At 38.2% G+C, this 18,435-nt stretch overlaps 2 protein-coding genes across 2 annotated transcripts in view; both read left to right on the plus strand.

The window, feature by feature from the left end:
- Positions 1-584: 584 nt before the first annotated feature.
- LEPROTL1 (leptin receptor overlapping transcript like 1) lies at positions 585-8,160 on the plus strand. Its single transcript, XM_007427018.4, has 4 exons — positions 585-697; positions 3,494-3,569; positions 4,427-4,613; positions 5,086-8,160. The coding sequence occupies exons 1-4, from the start codon at positions 682-684 to the stop codon at positions 5,200-5,202; spliced, it is 396 nt and encodes a 131-aa protein (XP_007427080.1). The 5' UTR covers positions 585-681; the 3' UTR covers positions 5,203-8,160.
- Positions 8,161-10,661: 2,501 nt separating this feature from the next.
- Positions 10,662-18,435, plus strand: part of SRP72 (signal recognition particle 72) — a 28,167-nt gene continuing 20,393 nt past the window's right edge. Inside the window, exons 1-4 of the mRNA XM_007427019.4 lie at positions 10,662-10,819; positions 12,779-12,899; positions 15,852-15,975; positions 17,331-17,474. Coding sequence (XP_007427081.1) covers positions 10,687-10,819; positions 12,779-12,899; positions 15,852-15,975; positions 17,331-17,474 — 522 coding nt within the window. The 5' untranslated portion in view covers positions 10,662-10,686. The remainder of the gene's footprint in view (positions 10,820-12,778; positions 12,900-15,851; positions 15,976-17,330; positions 17,475-18,435) is intronic.

Raw genomic sequence — 18,435 nt, forward strand, 5'->3', positions numbered from 1 at the left:
AAATCTATCTATGTGGTCGCTGGGAGTTGAAAATGACTTGAGGGTACTTAATCAATCAACGGGTCTTCCATCTTTTTCTTAGTTTTTTTTTTTTCCTCCCTTCATGTTTAGTTTATTTTAATCACCGTAACATCTGTAGGTTCTTGTTGTATTATCACTGATACGAAAAAATAATAAATGAACGTGAAATTCATGAATTGTATGTAAGAGAACCATGTTAAAACGTCTGTGTCTTGGGGGCTTCTCCCGTGAGAGACTGGTTTGCTATAAACGGCGCATTACAAGAACTTGGTGAAGGGTTGGGGGGGGGAGCCTGAAAGAGAATCACTTCCACTGAAGTGAAAGCTCCCCTAAATCTGCTTTCATAGGGGAAAACCCCGCCCCAAAGTCGCGAGTTTTGTTTCCCAGCGGAGACAACAGCGACCAGCCCCATGCGTTACCGTCCCAAGATTTTTCTTCTGTTTCGGAAAATACCTCTTCCCTGGGAAGGAAAAAAAAAAAATACATACACGAAGCTTTGCCTTTTGTTCCAAAGTTACGTCCGCCGTTTCAGGAACAGCAGCTCCTCGGAAGTCTTGCTGATGTCTCGAGCGCGTACTTCCGGGGCTTGTCTAGCCGCATTTGTTGCCCTTGGTGGTTGGTTGGGAGCGGCCTGGGCGACAGTAATACTGTAGCAGCATCATGGCCGGCATCAAAGGTAGCCTTGCTGAGTTGGTTTCGGGCGAGGGCACGGGGAGGAGGGAAGCTGCTTGGGGAGGGCGGACGGGATCCCCCCTAGACCAGGCCGTTGGTGGAGGGGAGGGACGTCGCCCCCACCCTGACGGTGACGTATGCCGGCAATGTTCATGGGGGGCGCGCTGCGTTTCCATGACAACGGCGGTCTGCCCCGGTGCATGGCTGCGCCGCTGAGGCTGGAAAGCGCGCCTGTGGAGAGCCCCTTATTGTCTTCTTTCCCCTGCCTCTGTGGCCTCAGGCCCGCCCGCTCAGCTCGGCTCGGCGCTGCGTGGCGAGGCAACCGCCGCAGGGCTCACTCGGTAGCGGGGCCTGTGGTTTTCACTGGACTCAACTTTCAAGCTATTAGGTCTAGGATGGCAGCTCTAGACGGCTGAGTTTCAGTTTGTGGTCGGATAGATATACATGATTATTAGTCATGGCAGCTTGCATAAAACTTCCGGCTGCAGAAATCTGTGTCAGATACCGGCATACGCGAAGGGTTGTCTCGTCTTCCCAAGGACAGGCTGATTGGCGGATGTTGGGAAGGGAATGAAATCTTAGGCTTGACTTCACTAAATTCATGCTCTCCAGAAGTATCAGACTGAAACCCCCATTATCCCATTATTTTTCCCCTGCCTGAACGTGGATCCCGCTGTACTCATACTTGCAGCATCCTAAATCGAAACTGATTTTTGGTGGGATAAGCTTGGCAGGAGTAGAATACAGTATGATGAACTCGTCACTGTAAATCTGTACAATGCATATTGTTCCTAGTTATATTTGTGAAATAGACTAATGCAGCTACTCTTGTGGAGTTTTTCACTATTCAATTTTGTAGAAATGGCTAATAATTCTAAATAAGTACTGTATGTATAGGTTTTGACTGCCTATCTTTTCCAGATAGGTTTGGTAGAAATATCTTCATATTTTGTATTAAAAAACAAGACTGAAAAAAGATAGTACTACTGTACATTTAATAACTCTATTTTTAAAATATATATATCTATTTTGAACTTTTATCCCTCTTTGATGTGGTTGAATCATTAACCATAACTATGAACACCCATAGCAGTATTTATGCATGTTTGTGCATGCATGTGTGCGTACATGGAAAAGGGCTGAAAGAAGTGTGCTTAATAGCAATTTAGGAGAATATTACAAGGACCATAAAAATAGCTTAATGTGAAATGTTAAGATGCTATTATTATTATTTAAATAGTAATACGCTATTTCACTGAACTATAAAGATTACTGAGGTAATGCCTGTAAAGTCTTTGTATCATGCAATGTATCCTGTCAGGTGTTTATTGTCCAAAGTGGAAAAGACTGTTTTGGCAAAAGAACTTTAGCCAGGAGTGGCTAATAATTCTTTTCTCAGGCAGAATATATAATTTCTGCCTGAGAAATAATAATTTTCTCAGGCAGAACTTGCTAGAGCCCAGTTGCAAAATTGGTGGGAGTGGGGTGCTGCAAAGTGGGTGGAACCACATCAGACACTTAGATGAGATCACTTTGGGGAAAAGGTTTCTTCTTCTTTTTTTAACCAATATGCCTATTTTCATCTGTTTCATTCCTGAAAATGGCAAGAAACTATGCTGTTGGTTTTCAATTATCCTACTGAGAGGGATCTTTGAGGGCTGCAAAAAGGCGGCTTGTGGCAGCCCTGGGGCTAATGATTGTCAAGCCTGTTGTAAAATCTAGTTGGATTCCTCCTGCTGGGAACTGATGGCAATGTGGCAGCGCTAAACTAAAGGATAGGATGATCCTTTAAAGACTTGGTGCCAGTAAAGCACCAATGAAATTGAAGCAGAAGTAATTGTAGTCATTGGCTATTATAACAGTGAAGAGAATGTTTGAAGAAAGAAGATGTATTGAGTATATTTCAGGCATAGCAAAGTACATACTGGATTCTGTTCACTGTGTTTCTTCAGAAGCTAGAAACATTAAAGTGAAAATGATCATAAACATTTGGCTAGCAATTTGCTAGGTTACAGCTAATGTGGTATAGACTCTGTTGATTAACAACATAGTACAATCCTTACCTGTCTCCTCAGAAGTTAGTCACATAAGCTTCAGTGACTCCAAGATCTTGCTTCTTCCATAAATTCATTGGGTAATCTCAAGCAACTCAATGAATTTTCTGTCCCCTGACCTCCCATTTTTATAACAGAAATATAAAGATGACTGAAGTATTGCCTGTAAAATCTTTTCAGCATCAGTGAAAAGTTTTTAAGTTTTAAATGTTTCTGTATTCATGATACTTAATGGAAGATCAATTAATACACTATTTATGAATGTGCTGATTTTCCATTTGAAAATCTGCAGCAATAATGTAACTATAAAACCTGTGTCAATTTAGCAGAAAGCAGGCAAATTGAAAAAGGGAATGGCCACAAGATCAGTTATCAATAATCATATTTGTTACAAAGCATAAATGTGCATGTATAAGCTCTTTCTCATCTTAGGGAATGATTACTTATATGAGTGTAAATATGATATAGAAAATACTAAAGCACTGTAGATTAAGTATAATCTAAATTATACTTTTGGAGATAAGGGCATTTTACATTAACATGTTTTACCCTTCCTTCAAGCTCATTGGAGTTTTTATGGTAAAAATATAAGTGTTCTAAATTCCAGCTGTGCAGAGTAGATTAACAAGAGGTAATGAGTTCAAAAAACAGAAGCAAAACATTGATTTCTCTTTTACCTATAATTAGTGTTTGATGAGGAATCATATAGTTTTGAGACTGATAAGGGTTTACATCTGCCTTTACAGCTTTAATCAGCTTGTCCTTTGGGGGAGCTGTTGGACTAATGTTCCTGATGCTTGGTTGTGCCCTTCCAGACTACAGGTGTTGTATTTCCTTTTTTCTTGCAGTTTATAAAATTAAATAAACACAGAACACCAATGCTGATTGCAGTGAAGGTCTAGCACCCCTTGGAGGCTGGGAGAGGGAGAAAGAAGGCAGTTTTTCCAAGCTGAGAATAGCCATTTTAAGCATTGTGTGAAATTATTGTTTTATGTCTGTTGAACGGTTTTCAGAACATTATACCTAGATTATCTAGCATGTAGATTCATAATTAGAAAGCCTCCCAGGTTGGCATGTAACAAACAAATCTTTTGAAGACGCATAGAAAAAGTAAGTGACAACAGAATTTCAATCTGTTCTATAATTTTCAGCCTGATCTATAATTATATGCGATTGGAAGTATAATATTTTAATCCCACTACCTTCAATTAATCACTTCTGCTATTTTGGTTAAGGAGCACTTAAAGGGCTACGTTCTCATTAGATTTCAGGCTAATCTCAATGTATTACACTTGCCTGCCAAAATCTCGCCTACTGATCAATTTCTTCTTTGTGCTCTCTGTGCAGTATTTCATAAGGATTCTTCACCTATGGAGAGCCTATTCCAAAAAGCTACCACAGCTTGATCAGCATTTTAGGTGGGGAGCCCTATCCCTACCGATCTATCACATACTTAATGCTGTGTATTTGTGTGGTATTTTTGACTATCATACGCAGAAGTATGTTTAAAACTAGACAAAACAAGAAAAGTCTTAAGTTTCTCTATGCACATGTGTGCCCAATGAATAAATAGAAATGGGGAAACCGATATAAATATTTATATAAGGGAAGTGTGATTTTTGAAGCAAATATAAGTGAAAGAATAAAAAATAAAAACATGCCTTTTCATTTGCTTCCAGCAAATATTGGCCACTGTTTGTTCTGTTCTTCTACACCCTCTCTCCAATTCCATACTGCATAGCAAGAAGAGTTGTTGAAGATACAGATGCTGCAAGTAATGCTTGCAAGGAACTTGCCATATTTCTTACAACAGGCATTGTTGTCTCAGCATTTGGACTTCCAATTGTATTTGCCAGAGCAGAACTGGTTAGTAACTCCTTCTTTTTAACATGTCTTTTCCTTTGGTGTTTCATATTTGCTTCTAGAATAAGACGCACAAGCCTCCAAAGCACAAGTTAATAAGATTTTGTTAACTTATGAAAACTGTACATTAAGAGTTGTAATGCAAAAAAATGAATTGTGAAAAGTTCACATACCATAATCCCTTTTGATATATAATATTCAGTCAGTGGGGGATGGGGACTACCTGATAAAAGTAGAGTTTGAGGGTATTGAAATTCAGAGGATACCAAGTTGTTTACCTTCCCATTAAGTCTAAATATTAACAATTCAAAAATAGTTTGCATTAAATGGAACTACTTTGTGAAAGGATGGAGTTTCCCCCATTCACAGAGCAATTATGTTGGGTGTATCACTGAAATAACGTAATAATGCAGCTTCTATTTAGGTATTTGTTTATTTCTTTGTGCATATAACTCTCTCTTTCCTTTCTCCATAGATTAAGTGGGGTGCCTGTGCACTTGTCCTCACAGGAAACACAGTCATATTTGCTACCATCTTAGGATTTTTCTTGGTTTTCGGCAGCAATGATGATTTCAGCTGGCAACAATGGTGAAAAGAGTTGGAATGAGAACTATCAACATCTCATGTCATTCAGTGACCATCCATACTACAGAAAGAATGGGCAATAAAGTGAATGTACTGTTTCCACAGAGGGGATCCTAGGCGTAGGACACTCTGTAGCCACTTTTCTTCTCTTTTCACAAACAATGTTAACATTTTGCTTGATTTAAACATTTTTAACTTGTTGATGCTGTTTTATTTTAATACTTTATTTTGATGTGAGAACAAAATGCTTAAATGTGATGTTTAAAATGTCTCTTGTTTGAAGAACATCATAGCTGTGTTTAAATATAAAGTTGAACTTTTGACTATTGATTATTTTAAAACTGTAATGTGCAGTTGTGAAACTGAGAAAAAGAAAAGAAGTTGTGGGCACAATCCAATCAAAAGTATGAGGCTTTTGACTGGGTCCTAGGCACATGTGTTTGGAAGCAAGCTCCTGAATTCAGCAAAGATTATGGTGATGCACAGAATTGTACACACGGCCTGTTGATTTTAGTCAGAGAATTAACCATGTGTTCACTACTCTAATTCTTTTTTGAAAATAAGAAAGATTCTAGAAACTGGATTGCGCCCTTAAAGAGCAGGTATGTATATTGTTGTGGGATTTTGGAAAAGAGCTGAAAAAAGCATTCAGCAGCTGGCTGGTAGGTTTTTTTATTATATGTGCGGCTGAATATGTGATTCCATTTAGATGAGAATGAGAAAACTCTTGATGATAATGGGATACCTAAGTGTTCATTACTTTAAAAGTTTGACCAGTGTACAGATACTTTGCCAATTTTTATTTTTTGATGATCTGAAAGGGGGGAAGATGGAATTTTAATTTTCCTTGGGGAGTGGAAGACAGGACATTTTAAAACCTTTTCTGAAAACTTTGTGTTTATGTATTGTGTGCTTCAACATTCTATATCAATTCTTTTTTAAGTTTTACCAAAGGAGAGGTTAATGAAACTACTGATTATGGTTATAATCCAGCAAAAGGAACTCTGCACCAGACATGTGGAAATAAGTGATCCTGCTCCTTTCCCATTCATTTGCACCTGTTGTATGTACAAAGTATAAAAAGATAATTTCTGCTTCCTTTTTTTTTTTTTTTTTACTTTATACATGGTATAAAAAGGTTTTTCAAATGTAGATTAACATTTCCACTGTAGGTAACCATTTACCTGACAGACTAGTTACTGTATAAATATACAGTCAGAGCTTGGCTGCATTGCAAATCTTTGACTATGAAGATTTTATAGTAATTTTGTTAATGTTTCATTTATGCACTAATGTATTAAATGTTAGATCATAACTGTAGTTCTGTTAAAATATAATACATGTAATTTGCGATATTTAATATCTGTTCCATGCCACTTGGGTTTTTTGTTTCTATTAACCATAAATTACCATGTTTTGTAGATATAATTCTTTTGTAGTCATGCTTTCCTGGTAACTCCTTAGTAAGATACCTAAGTGTCTGTCTATGCTTGCATGTGATTTTATGCAAACTAGGCAAGATTTGATATAGTCATTTAAACATAGTCCCTTTTTTAAAACAATGCTAGTGACATGGTCCTCTCCACTATTAGCCCAGTCCAGAGTGCCTTGTCTCCTCCCTCCTTGGCTACTCAATAGATATGCATGTTTCACAGTGTGCCATGGGATGATAAAGGACAGGTGAATGCATGCAAGGGTACTGTGCATGGGTCTCCAGTTGCAAATAGCACTTGGTGCACAGCAATATACAGCATGTAGAGAAAGGAGGGAAGAAGACAATGAATTGATTTGCTGGTCCCTTTCTACCGACAGAACTCCATCCAGGGGAGTAGAGCTGAATCATGGCCTACATTTGCAGACATAAGAAGGGAATGTTTGCAGACTGTAATAGTTATCAGTGGACCATTATATAAAAACAAGGATTCCTATGCCCTTCTTTAAAATTGTGTGATAGATTTCAAACAGAAAATTATCTCTAAAGCCTGGTAATCATTACAGTTATATCTGTATTGAATCTTCAAAAATATATATTATTTTCCTGAAAGACAGAAAATGGTCAAGTACAAGCATATTTTGCAGAACCTGCACAAGTATTTACATCCCATTTCAACTTTTAAATGTCTGAACAGTTCCCATATAAGTCTTGGGGACTAGAAATGCAACTTATGCTGCATGATACTGAGATTGATGCAATCACACCCCTGAAACTCCTTTGGAAATTTCCTGCACTGCACTGATGGTGGAATAGTCTTAGCCATCATATACAGATAGTCCCCACTTAATGACCACATGGATCGGAAAATTGGTTGTTAAGCAGGGTGGTGGTTAAGCAAATTGGGCCTGATTTTATTACCTTTTTTGCAGTAGTTAAGCGAATCACCATTGATCGTTAAGCAAATCTTGTGGTCGTTAAGTGAATCACAGAGTTTCCCATCGATTTTGCTTGTCGGAAGCCAGCTGGGAAGGTCACAAATGGAGATCACATGTCCCCAGGATGCTGCAACCGTCATAAGTCCGAGCTGGTTGCCAAGCACCCGAATTGCGATCACATGGCTGCAGGGGTTCTGGGATGGTCGTAACTTCAGGCATTGGTCATAAGTCACTTTTTAGCACCATCATAACTTCAAACGGTCACTAAACGAATGGTTTTTAAGTGAGGACTACTTGTAGATAGATGCAAACTCATTTTGTGATCCTCCCAATCCTGTACTGTACCAAAATGGGTTCTCCCCGGTACTACTATTGCTTTGTGATAATGACAGGCTACTCTTCAAGGGTGCCAACTCTATTATATTTTACAGTAGTGTTTGCTTAATTTGTGGACAGCATTGTGGCTACAGAGCCTATTAGAAATACTGCTGTCTCCAATTATCAGGTGTTAGATATTTGAGATGTATGTTTTTTCCCATGTAATATGCACTGAGAAACATTGCCATCCTACAGGCAGAAATTTTGATGAAAAAACAATAAACAATTTAAATATCAGATGGTTTTGGATTTTTAATTAGCATCCCTTAGTAGCAAGATTTTCTATAAGAAAAAACTGCTTCATTCTTTAGGAATTTATCTATTTATTTATTTAACATTTCCTTTATTAAATAAAGAATTTATTTAAGATTACTATTGGTCTTATATTTGGCTCTTGACATATATTCCATGTATTTTATTACACATACATGTAATGCTACATTCAACCATTCAAATTCTGCTACCAATGTATTATTATTACAATGTATTAGTAAGATTTGAATAACAGTTTTTAAAAGATTAGTAGCAAACAAATCCTTTCCTGCAAGTTTAAAATTTAAAAACCAAAACAGAAAAAAGGAAAGAGGAAAACCACTTTGAGGTGTTTTAACTTTGTCTTTGTTTTAATGTAATACTGTTTATTTTTGCTTCAAAAACATTTCAGCATTCTAAATATACCAAAAGCCCACAACATGACGTTTTTTGCAAATTTTCTTGTTTAAGTACAGAGGTGTTTTTGAACTTTTCTGTACCCTCTCCTCACTTTTAAGCTGACAATGAAGGAGACTTACAGCTTCTGTTTAAGAACTACCCCATTTTAAACTAAAAGAAAGAGAAAAGATTCCATACAATTTCTTTTTTCTCATGCCACCTGAATGGGGGAATCCCTTCTTTCACAACTAAGAATGGTCGCAGAATGCTATTTCACTATATACAAAAAGATAACTTTTAAGCTAAATGTACGCTCACTGTAGTGTAAATTAGATCTACCTTCGCAGTGCACGCTTTGAGACAGCCCTTTCCGAGGGAAAACAATGAGACTTTTTCCTAAAGCCTTTCCCTTCTCAGGGGTCACCAAAGCAAGAACTATAAGAATTTGTCTAGTTTTTACAAACTATAGATACGTAGTTTATAACCCAGGATTTTCTAGCCAATAACCATACAGTTAAATACCACCTTACAAATTAAAAAATACGATGCTTGAAACATTTTTAAATGCCTTGTTATACTGACAGGAAAGTGCAGGGAGTTGAGAACACTAGGGCGTCTGTTTCCATTTTTTCCCTTTTTGTTTTAAAAATGTTGAAATATGTACAACTTTGTTACAGTTTCAGGGCACTGGCAGGTGCCCCTAGCTACTGAACGTAAACCAGTTATGGAAAGAAAAATCATTGTATTTTCCTAGAGCACTTTTACATATTTACTTACTTTATTTACTTCCAAAAAGGTTACAGTATCATGATCAAAATCCAAATTTGCGTCATTAATCCTAATAAAGAGCAAGTAAGGCACCATCTGAAGTGAGAGGCACCAGATTTTTCTTTTCTGAATGGTGTTTTCCCTACTCTATGGTATTCACATGGAAACAAGGATTATACACAGTTTCTCATGTGTTTGTCTTCCTCCCCCCTCCTCCTCTTCGTCTTCTTCCTCCTCTACCTTTTTCTGCGGCGGCTGCAGCTTCCTCCTCATATTTCTCCATCAGCTCAATAGCTTTGTTGCTGTAAGGCTGCCTCTCACTGTCACTGAGGTTGTTCCTCATTTCGCCCAATTTCCTTGCCTGGATTAGTGGATTTGATTTTGGGATGGAATTCCAAACAAAAGAGGAAAAATCCACAAGGTGACCCCATCAGTTGTCAAAACAGGTACTGTCTGAAACAAAACATCCTAGGCAAGATATTCATTTTTATCACAGAAATTCTCCCCAGCAACAGTTGTAGTTTCTCCCATCTTAACATGTCTTTTTAAACTTCATTCTCTTAACATAATTATTTTGAAATAACATACAGTTCACGTTTGTCACAGTGATATCCAGATATTTTACCTTCTCCTCAATCTTAAAACCTGTTTCATTTATCAATTCTGTTTGATCTTCTATTTTCATATTTTTTGTTAACATATTCATCTTGTTTATTAATCTTGAAACCTGCTAATGCACCAAATTCTTTACATTTCCCCACTAATATTAAAATTAGGCATGAAAGCCGGCTAAATGACTTTGGCCAATCACTCTCTCTCAGCCCAACCCATCTCACAGGGTGGTGGTTGTGAGGAAAAAAGGAGGAAAGAGTATCAGTTATGTTCACCGCCTTGAGTTATTTATAAAAAATAATAAAGACGGGATAAAAATCAAACAAACAAACACATACATACATACGTACTTACATACTCTTTAAAAGATCTTCCAGAACCAAAACTTTGAAGGTTGGAGTTCTACTGACTCTTTCAGAGGTTTCCAGATTAGGCTAGCCCTAAAAAGAAAGTGATCACACATTCACCGTATCAGAAAATTTTCGAGGCGTCAGAAAATACGTCCGACAGTGAACAAGCCAACCCCCAGCTCGCCACCCAGCCTCCATTGAGCACGCTTGCTCCATAGAACTGCTGTAAGACATCGCGACGCACCATAGAGAACTGTACACGACAACACAGCGTGGACCTAGATTTAGTTCCGGTGTCAAAGGGGCACGTTCAGCTGTTTCCTCTGCCTCTGAAGTTCGGTTACTTGATTACCTCTGCCAAGATGGCGGCGGGTGCGGGTAGCGGAAGCGGCTCTGGCGCGGCTGGAGCTGCCTCCGTAGCTTCGCTCTGGAGCGAAGTGAATCGCTGCGGCCAGAATGGAGACTTCGGGCGCGCGCTGAAGTCCGTCAATAAAAGTGAGTGAGCTTTGCCGCCTCATCTGCGGTTATTCTGTATTCTCTCGAGGCAGAGGAGGATCAGTGTGGACCGGCAACCCTCCGTTGTAGACAGTTGCAGCAACACCGGTGACGGTGCAGTTGTCTTCAGTGGAGTTCTTCCGACTTTGTAACGTAGATGGATACCTGTCTTTCCCTTGCCGTAGGTGGAGCAGCACCAAGGGAGTAACAGCTTGCCCTGCCTGGGGTGAAATTTAACTCGAGCTTGTTATTCTGGGCTGCTCCACTTCTCTACATTAGCTTAAAGATATAATGCATCTGCTTTTATGCTGATCTCGTCATGTAAAAACCTCACTGCTGAGAATGGTTGTTGGCTTCTTTGGTTTGGTCTTAGATTATCAATGCTTCTTTTCACCCCAAGATCTGTGACATAGGAATGGTAGTGATAAAGTGGTTTTTCCTTTCTGGGATTTTGTAAAACTAGTGTGAAAGAATGACTCCCACTACTGTATTCAAAAACGTTCTACAGTATAAGTATTGAAGTGTTCAGACAGCTGGGCAAAGCATTTGAATTGGGAACTGCCCAAAGTGTGTTAGTGTAACCTTTGTGAGCTCAGAGAGCCACAAGAGAATTTGCAGAGCAACAGCTAGCTATATAGTTTGAAACACATTTAGCCATCAAATTTCCTATTAATACAAAAAAGAACTATTATCTTTACTATCGCCAAGGTGAGAGTCCAAATTCTTCCTTATTCTTAGGAATGCTGTTATTGGTATAACTATTTTCAGACAGAGTGGTCCTCTGAAGATGTTTATTCATTGATGTTCCTTGTTGTATAGGAGTTAAATTCCAAAGCACAGTATCTGTGGCCTCAAGCAAAGGGTCAGACTATTAATACAGGAGTCTGTAAATCACAACATTCATTCTTACTGTATCTGTCTCTTGCCAGCTTGCAAAACTTTTCCTTTCCACCTCACCCTGCCCACTGACCTAAGTTAAGAAAAACTCAACGGGGGGGGGTTACATTAGTGCAAGCAGAGCACCTCTCCTCTAAATATTAAAGCAGCAATATCCTTTGGAAGGCTCACACAGCCACTTCAGAGGCAATTCCCAGCTATTTGCTTGTTTGTGTATATGGACAACCAGGCATAGCCTTTTATGGGGTTACAGAAGCTTCCAAAAGCTGTTACTACTCTAATGCTTCAACAAAGAGTGCTTCAAGTCTATTAACATGCTTTGCAAAATATCAATTTCATATGCTTTGCACAAACTCCTTTCTGTGTGTTCATCTCAAGAGAGTTCTGATGGCTTTAACAGCTGTGTGACAGGTAGGAATTCATTACATGTCTTTCTTGTCACTCCATTAAGAAAATGCTTCCTTTGTTGAATGGCTCCTTGGTGTACAGCTTTTAAAGGCATAGGGAAAATAGAAAGTAACAGCCTTTCATGGAAAATGCATATGTAATTACTGCAACAAGCTGGCCTTTCCTCACAATTGCCCTGAATGGCCACTTGTTTGCAATGCTTCCAGGCACAGCCTATCTGTAATTAGGCAAAAGAAAAATTAACCAATATTTATCATGATCCCACTTCCTAGTAGTACTGTATTAGAAAAATACTCATTTGTCCCCTTTATCATATTCTCAGTGAATTTAAAACACAGTTCCATTTTAAAGATAAATTATTTGGAGAAAATCAAGACAGACTTTGTTTCAGTTAGACATAGTAGTTCATGAAAGACAATAATTATGCTGTTGGTGATTTTTGTCCAAAATGAAAACCTTCCACCAAAAAAAAAAAACCCCAAAAAAAACATTGCTCTCCAAAAACAAAATTGACCAGTACAAGAGCATATATTCTTCAGAACGTTCAGCTTATAAACCCAGCTAAGTTTACAAAATGGTAGGTGTGAATAGGTAACAAGTACAGTTTTTCAGTACTGTTCATTCTGTAGCTTAATGCATTGAATTTGCTTCTAGTACTACAAATCAGTAAGGATGATGTGACTGCTTTACACTGCAAAGTGGTATGTCTTATACAAAATGGAAGCTTTAAAGAAGCCCTGAGTGTGATTCACACCCATGTCAAAGTATTAACTAGGTAAGTATTAAGTATTAAATATTATTAGACAGCATACCTCTGTTATGTTTTTTGAATTTTTTGAAATATGAAAAATTAAATGGATGTGTAAAATTTAAACACACACGCACATTTATAGAAAACAAGATAGCTGTTCTTTCCTAGGGCTGCAGCTATTTCAAAAAGGATTTAAAGGAAGTATTTCTGAACTTACACAATTACTGTACCTCTGTTACTTTTTAAAGCAGCCTGATCTTTTCTTGGTCTTCTTTGTGAGCCTGGAGAAAGAAATGGCTGCCTTAATAAGTCTACTGATGAGACTGTTGAAGCAGTCGTGTCTTTTTTCAGGCTCGCTCAGACATAATTATCAAAGCACAGACAGCCCTATTCTCTTATAACATAAGAAGGTGCCTTAGAACTCAGCTGCAGCTAGATATTCTGACATATGCTAACCCTACTAAAGTGAGTGTCCAGTTGCTTTGAAATAAATCTGCTCATATAAAATGATTTCTAGAATGCTACTAATATCAATCCAACAAGGTATTGTATCCATTAGTAAGTGTGCTAAATATTCCAGAGTTTCAGTTGCATAAAAATATGAAATTGTCCATGGAGACAGAAATAACTGATGTTATTAGCTTTAGTTTGCTTCCCCCACTGCCACAGCATGCTTGTTTTAGGAGTTTTTTTTCCTATCAGATCCATGGTAATCCCCCTCTCCCTAACTGGTACCTTTGTTAAAGATCAAATATAGTAATATAAGCCTTAGGAATAATGAGCTCTTTCTTTCAAATCCTTTATTTTGTAGTTGAAGAACTGTCAGCTGCCCATTAGGACTTAGGTTAGAGAGATACAGTGGGGCAAAAAAGTATTTAGTCACCCACCAATTGTGCAGGTTCACCCACTTAAAAAGATGAGAGAGGCCTGTAATTTTCATCATAGGTATACCTCAACTATGAGAGACAAAATGGGGGAAAAAAATCCAGAAAATCACATTGTCTGATTTATAAAGAATTTATTTGCAAATCATGGTGGAAAATAAGTATTTGGTCAATATCAAAAGTTCATCTCAATACTTTGTTATATATCCTTTGTTGGCAATGACAGAGGTCAAACATTTTCTGTAAGTCTTCACAAGGTTTTCACACACTGTTGCTGGTATTTTGGCCCATTCCTCCATGCAGATCTCCTCTAGAGCAATGATGTTTTGGGGCTGTTGCTGGGCAACACGGACTTTCAACTCCCTCCAAAGGTTTTCCATGGGGTTGAGATCTGGAGACTGGCTAGGCCACTCCAGGACCTTGAAATGCTTCTTACGAAGCCACTCCTTCATTACCCAGGCGGTGTGTTTGGGATCATTGTCATGCTGAAAGACCCAGCCACGTTTCATCTTCAATGCCCTTGCTGATGGAAGGAGGTGTTCACTCAAAATCTCACAATACATGGCCCCATTCATTCTTTCCTTTACATGGATCAGTCATCCTGGTCCCTTTGCAGAAAAACAGCCCCAAAGCATGATGTTTCCACCCCCATGCTTTACAGTAGGTATGGTGTTCTTTGGATGCAACTCAGCATTCTCTCTCCTCCAAATAGGACAAGTTGAGTTTAGACCAAAACGTTCTACTTTGGTTTCATCTGACCATATGACATTCTCCCAATCCTCTTCTGGATCATCCAAATGCTCTCTAGCAAACTTCAGACAGGCCCAGACATGTACTGGCTTAAGCAGGGGGACACGTCTGGCACTGCAGGATTTGAGTCCCTGGCAGCGTAGTGTGTTACTGATGGTAGCCTTTGTTACTTTGGTCCCAGCTCTGTGCAGGTCATTCACTAGGTCCCCCCATGTGGTTCTGGGATTTTTGCTCACCATTCTTGTGATCATTTTGACCCCACGGGTAAGATCTTGCATGGAGCCCCAGATCGAGGGAGATTATCAGTGGTCTTATATGTCTTCCATTTTCTAATTATTGCTCCCACAGTTGATTTCTTCACACCAAGCTGCTTGCCTATTGCAGATTCAGTCTTCCCAGCCTGGTGCAGGTCTACAATTTTGTTTCTGGTGTCCTTCAACAGCTCTTTGGCCTTGACCATAGTGGAGTTTGGAGTGTGACTGTTTGAGGTTGTGGACAGGTGTCTTTTATACTGATAACAAGGTCAAACAGGTGCCATTACTACAGGTAACGAGTGGAGGACAGAGGAGCCTCTTAAAGAAGTAGTTACAAGTCTGTGAGAGCCAGACATCTTGCTTGTTTGTAGGTGACCAAATACTTATTTTCCACCATGATTTGCAAATAAATTCTTTAAAAATCAGACAATGTGATTTTCTGGATTTTTTTCCCCATTTTGTCTCTCATAGTTGAGGTATACCTATGATGAAAATTACAGGCCTCTCTCATCTTTTTAAGTGGGAGAACTTGCACAATTGGTGGCTGACTAAATACTTTTTTGCCCCACTGTAGACATAGTCATCCTCTTGCTAAGCCTTAGCTGTGTTAAATATGGACCTGAGTTAAGGCCCTAAACTGACAGTCTTAAACCTCTGTTAACATCCTTTGCAAGGTTTTAATGTATATATTTACTATTCAGGGGGGAAACAGATGGATTTTGTTAACTTTAAATACTTAAAAGTGCAGTAAAATGACCTCAATTCATAATCCAGTGACAATTCTAGGATGTTGTGATCATATTTCATTAAATCAATATGCTCAACATAGAATACTTTTAACATATTAGGTTCATATGTAAAATTGCATCAATTATAATTAATCACTTATTGTTACTTTACATGCTGCAACTTTGAACAATTCCAAAATATATTGCTAGAACTTAAGCTGTATTCTCCATTGTATAATGTAATGTAAAGTAAGTACCCCAAGAGGTGAAACTGTCAAGCAATACAATACAATATGTATCAATGCTTTGGGGAAAATGAATAGTGAGAAAAGACCTCTGTATTTCATTTATGTGTTGCAGTGACTTGATAGCTTTTGAGAAGGCTTATTGTGAGTACAGGCTGAACAGGATTGAAAATGCGCTGAAGACCATTCAGGGAGCCAGCCAGCAGACAGACAAACTAAAGGAGCTCTATGGACAAGTGGTAATTACTCCTTTGTTTCAAATGCAGAGACCTGTTGGCTTGGTATACATTTAGTGAATATGCAAGTAAAAGAACTGGAGGTCAGCCACCACTGTACCACATGTAGCACTGAATTTGATATTATAGCCCTCTTATATCATAAGAAGGTGTAAACTGAAAAGGTTATTGGACATTATGTGTCCATTGCTCAGGCCTGGGGCCCTGAGTGTGTGAAGGGACCTGTCTCCTGGCTATGTGGATGATGGTTTGTTTTCTCGGCTGCTGTGTATTTTAATTTTTGTACATCTGTTTGTTTTATTTTATTATTATTCACCACCCAGAGTCACTGTCGAGATGGGTAGCTGTAACAATTGTTTGAATAAAGAAATGGATAAATAAATAAATAAATCATAACTTCTGTTTGAGATGCTTCCATGTGTATACTTTATGACCCCAAATTATGCAGTTTATATTGCAACTATTTTTGTTTCTCATTTACAATAATGAAAATACAAAATGAAAAATAGAACCTTTGTTCAGCTGCTGCAAAGGAAGAAAACCTTAGTTCATTAGTAGAGTACATGCTCTGCATTTTCCTAGGCTAGAAAATACTGGGTGGGTTCACACATTGTGTTAACTATGGCTAACTGAGTAAGTCAAATGGCTAGGTTTACACAGTACACTAAACACAAACAAACTACTCTTTAGCTTAATAAAGTGCATGAACATAGCCAATGGCTAGGCCAATGTTTGGCACAATATAAAACTACAATAGTGTAAAATATTATCATGTAATTTGTGGATACTGAAGAGGAATTTATCAACCACTAACTGGTTTTTAAAATCATCTTTAATTTGGGGCAACTGCTTTGAAACAGGATTTTTCATATTATTAGTGCACATAATTTTAAAGAAATCCTTTTTTCCCCTACAGGTATTTTGATTTTTTCATGAAACAGCTTTTTATACCTGAGTATTTAAACGCTGTGAATGTCATTATGACCAAGTGATTTTTTTTTTCATTTGGGGTAACATCACACATTCATATGTATATGGTAGACTCCTTCTTTTTAACTATAGAGCAAAAAATGACATTTTACTCTTCTATTTGCTTTAAAAAATCTTGCAGGTTGTGAATTCAGAGCAGATAAAAATTTAGCTGCTATTGGCTAGAATTATCTTGGCTCAGAGTCAGAAGCTAGCTTTGTCCCAAAACTTGTAGAAGCCTTCTCAGATGCTTTTGGAATTGCTAAAATGTTATGCTAAATAAAATGAATTACAGTAACAGCATATTTATCCAGTGATTTGATCTTATATGTGCTTATACTATATGTTTACATACCTGATTTATCAAGATACTAATTTTTCCTTTTCAGTTGTATAGATTGGAGCGTTATGATGACTGCTTGGCTGTGTATCGGGATCTCATCCGTAATTCACAGGACGATTATGAAGAAGAACGGAAAACTAATCTTTCTGCAGTAGTTGCTGCACAGAGCACCTGGGAGAAAGTGGTGCCAGTAAGTAAGTTTGTAGTAATGATATATAGAATATGTGAATCACCACCTTTCATGCCTCATTTCTGTCACTCTGCAATATATTAATTATATAAAGTGTGTAACCATACAGGATCCTTAGTCACCAGGATTAAGTCATCAGATCAAATGAGAATGGAGGGATTAAGATTTATTCCTGACCCATAGTCTTAAGCTCTGCCTTTTCATCAGCTCCATCTTGGGAGCAAAATTAAAAAAGAAAACAAAGATCATCAACACATCCTTTTGCTGCATAAAAGTGCCATGTCTCTATTGTATCCCAAGGGGTAGCAGGATTTTTTTCTCCAACTGTGGTATCCATGAATCTCAGATCCGCATAGCCAAAGGGGAGTGGCAAAACCAACTGAGACCAGAGTACCTACATTAGTAGTAAACAAGTTGTACCTCTTACCCAAGAGAACTGTGCAATGGCTAGTTATAGCCATCAGTGACCCAATGATAGCCCTGTCTTTCAAAATCAGTAGAAGATGGAGAGATGCTTGCAGAATCTAGTGGTGAAGGAGAGTCCATTAGGTGTGCACTTTGAGAATAAAGGCTGCAGTCATCTCTACCATCAACAGCCTCAAGATATGAGCACATGGACTAAGCATTGCTTTTTCATATCAAAGTCCAAATCTCCTGCCTTCTTTCAGACAGGAAGCAGATAAGGAAGCACAGTCTGGGACTTATTTATTAATTTAATCAATTCTAGTTTTAACAACCAAAGCACTACTCCAATAGCCAAGCAAAGAACTAAGGCAAATGTCCTTTAGCATGACACCATTATTTTTCAAGCAAGCACACAAGTTCAGAAATTCTACCAAAGCTGGAAAGATACCTGCCAAAAGAGATGGGTGCTGGAGAGACAGCATCTTTTTATGGTGCTGAAGAAAGATGGAGATTGGAAAACCATGCAGACTGTCAGACCTCAAAATATTTTTGCCAG

This window comes from Python bivittatus, unplaced genomic scaffold (genome assembly GCF_059951505.1).
Source record: "Python bivittatus isolate LINGU-HERP-01145 unplaced genomic scaffold, Pbiv_v1 ctg000520_np1212, whole genome shotgun sequence".
NCBI classification, from domain to species: domain Eukaryota; kingdom Metazoa; phylum Chordata; class Lepidosauria; order Squamata; family Pythonidae; genus Python; species Python bivittatus.

Coding starts and splice junctions, on each gene's coding strand:
- LEPROTL1 (XM_007427018.4), top strand. Junction 3,570..4,426: donor TGTGCCCTTCCAGACTACAG/GTGTTGTATTTC, acceptor ATTTGCTTCCAG/CAAATATTGGCCACTGTTTG. Junction 4,614..5,085: donor TATTTGCCAGAGCAGAACTG/GTTAGTAACTCC, acceptor CTTTCTCCATAG/ATTAAGTGGGGTGCCTGTGC.